The sequence below is a fragment of the Notolepis coatsorum genome (assembly GCF_963971535.1).
Source record: "Notolepis coatsorum genome assembly, chromosome: 12".
Classification (NCBI taxonomy): domain Eukaryota; kingdom Metazoa; phylum Chordata; class Actinopteri; order Aulopiformes; family Paralepididae; genus Notolepis; species Notolepis coatsorum.
The window spans coordinates 5244601-5247100 of NC_140176.1; the positions used below are offsets into that span (position 1 = coordinate 5244601).

The 2500-nt window shown below is 45.3% G+C and overlaps 1 protein-coding gene across 1 annotated transcript in view; it reads left to right on the forward strand.

Annotated features, from left to right (window-relative positions):
* Positions 1–1791: 1791 nt before the first annotated feature.
* LOC311238616 (melanoma receptor tyrosine-protein kinase-like) overlaps positions 1792–2500 on the forward strand; it is a gene marked incomplete at its 5' end in the record, with an annotated part of 70785 nt that continues 70076 nt past the window's right edge. Inside the window, 1 exon segment of the mRNA XM_084326743.1 lies at positions 1792–1882. Within this exon segment, the coding sequence (XP_084182869.1) occupies positions 1792–1882 (91 nt within the window).

The window sequence follows — 2500 nt, forward strand, 5'->3', positions numbered from 1 at the left end:
AGCATAGCTGGTCTCACTACCGTGCTGTAGACCTTTCCCTTTACTCTCGCTGGTACCCTTCTATCGCAGATCACCCCCGGCATCCTGCTCCACCCGCACCACCACCCGGCCTGCACTCTCTTCTTCACCTCCCTGCCACAGTCCCCATTACTTTGGACTGTTGACCCCAAGTACTTAAAACTCGTCCACTTTTGGTACCGCCTCGATTAGGGCGTTCCACATTGTTGTGGCATAATTGAGAAACTCGTTTAGTCCCTTGTTTGAGCCGAATCTGGGTTTCACATGATTTGTGGAGCTCCCTCTGGTGTTGTGGTCGTGGTATATTCACTGACCTTTGGGAAGTATTTCGACATGTACATGGGTACCTGTGTGGTGTAGTGTATCTTGTAGACCAGGCCCATTGCAAGGTGGTGCTGTACTCTGTCGTCTACTCTAAGCCATCTGCCCTGCCATCTCTATTATAATGTAAAAGACTAATTTATATTAGAACATAAAAGACTACTAGATGTTTCACATTTCATTTCAAACCTTTATTCAAACTCGAAAAGCAACTGAGGTTTCCCTCGTGTACAGTCACGTCGAGTATGCAGAAATAAGCAACACAAAAAAAGGCATATAAAATCACACAGCATATCAAATCATAACAACAAGGCAAGATAACAATCAATGTGAACGGAGTCGAAGAGGCGGGACAAACGGTGTTTGAGTAGAAAACACTGAGTGAGGAATTCACCAGGCGAGATGGAGCGAATATATATCTTAATTCTTATAACAATGAATATGAGATAGACGGAGTGCTATGAACGCTCTGTAGCCTGTAGATATTGAATATAGTTACATTTAGAATTGGTCTCACTTCAGTAAATTATGTCAACAATTCCACGTCGTTGCAACATTCACTTTGGACCTGCAAACAGTTTTAAATGATACATAAATTAATCAATACGTTTTTTTTGAGGGGGGGGGGGGCTTTCTAAAAGCTCTATGGATGTATCATACCATTTTTATCTATAGCACCTTTAACCCTGATTGACAATTGATGGTGATGCTGATATGTAAGTGTCAGCTCTTGTACACACGTGCCTGCAGCTAATAGCCTACCAGCCCAATACCCGCGTGCGTCTGTCCTGTTTTTCCCTCCTTTCCTCATGTGTGACGCTGACAGCTTTTCTAAAACTACAGTTGGAGAGCAGGCGGAAGAGAGGAGGACGTCTGCTTGACAGGGAGGGAGGGAGAGAGGGAGAGAGAGAGAGAGAGGGAGAGAGAGAGAGAGAGTGGAGAGAGAGAGAGAGAGAGGGGGGGGGAGAGAGAGCGAGAGAGAGAGAGGGGGGGAGAGAGAGAGAAAGAGAGAGAGAGGGGGGAGAGGGAGAGAAAGAGAGAGCAAGAGAGAGAGAGGAGAGAGAGACAGAGAGAGAGAGAGGGGAGAGAGAGAGAAAGAGAGAGAGAGGGGGGAGAGAGAGAGACAGAGAGGGGGGAGAGAGAGAGAGACAGACAGAGAGAGGAGGGAGAGAGAGAGGGAGAGAGAGAGAGAGGGAGAGGGAGGGAGAGAGAGAGAGAGAGAGAGAGAGAGAGGGTCCCAAAAAGATTTTTTTTCTCGTTTCACTTCAGCTCCTCTCCTACTCCAAGAAGCGGTGCGTCGGACAGAGAGAGACAGAGAGAGACAGAGGGTTTGTCAGACAGACAGTCTGTGAAGTTCCTGCACGCCGTTTAAAAGAAGGACTATGGAGGGAAGGTTTCTCTTGCTGTTTTTACACTGAAGAAGAAGACGAGTTGTAATTAAAGTTCTTCAACATGCGACCTGGAGCCGGAGCGGGAGCGGGAGCGGGACTGGTGCTGCTCGCTGCGTGTCTGGACCTCGCCCGCTGCCTGACAGCTGAGAGAGGTGAGTGTCTTGAGCCAGGTGTCGCCCTGCACCTCAGATCCTTTATTATCACATGATCATAATAATAATAAGAGACAACGTTTGGTCTCTTGGTTCCAACAAGATCAAGCAACAACAACAACATCAATACAAATACAATTAGATACAATATAAGAATAGATAATAATCTGGATAGTCAGGGTATAGCCTATACTATTTGTTCCCCAAGTAATATTTTGACTGATGCACATGATGGGCATGGCTGTACTACGTCTGACTCTGACTGGCTGTCAATTTGTGATTAATTTATTATACCTGCCTTTTCTTTTGATCATGATGTGTAGACACTTCTTTACGGTTGATAATGGTTTATTTTCTCATGGATACCCTTTTTGAGAGAGAGAGAGAGAGAGACAGAGAGAGACAGAGAGAGAGACAGAGAGAGACAGAGAGAGACAGAGAGAGATCAGGTTTGTTAAGTGTCATTGTCACGTAACTTCTTGCTCTCCAAAAAGCATGCAGCAATTGATTGATTGATTGATTGAAAACTTTATTAACAGATTGCAGGATTACAGTACAGTACAGCTCAATACATACACTTACACTTGTTAAGGGGATGCAGACCAGAGAAAGACTTTC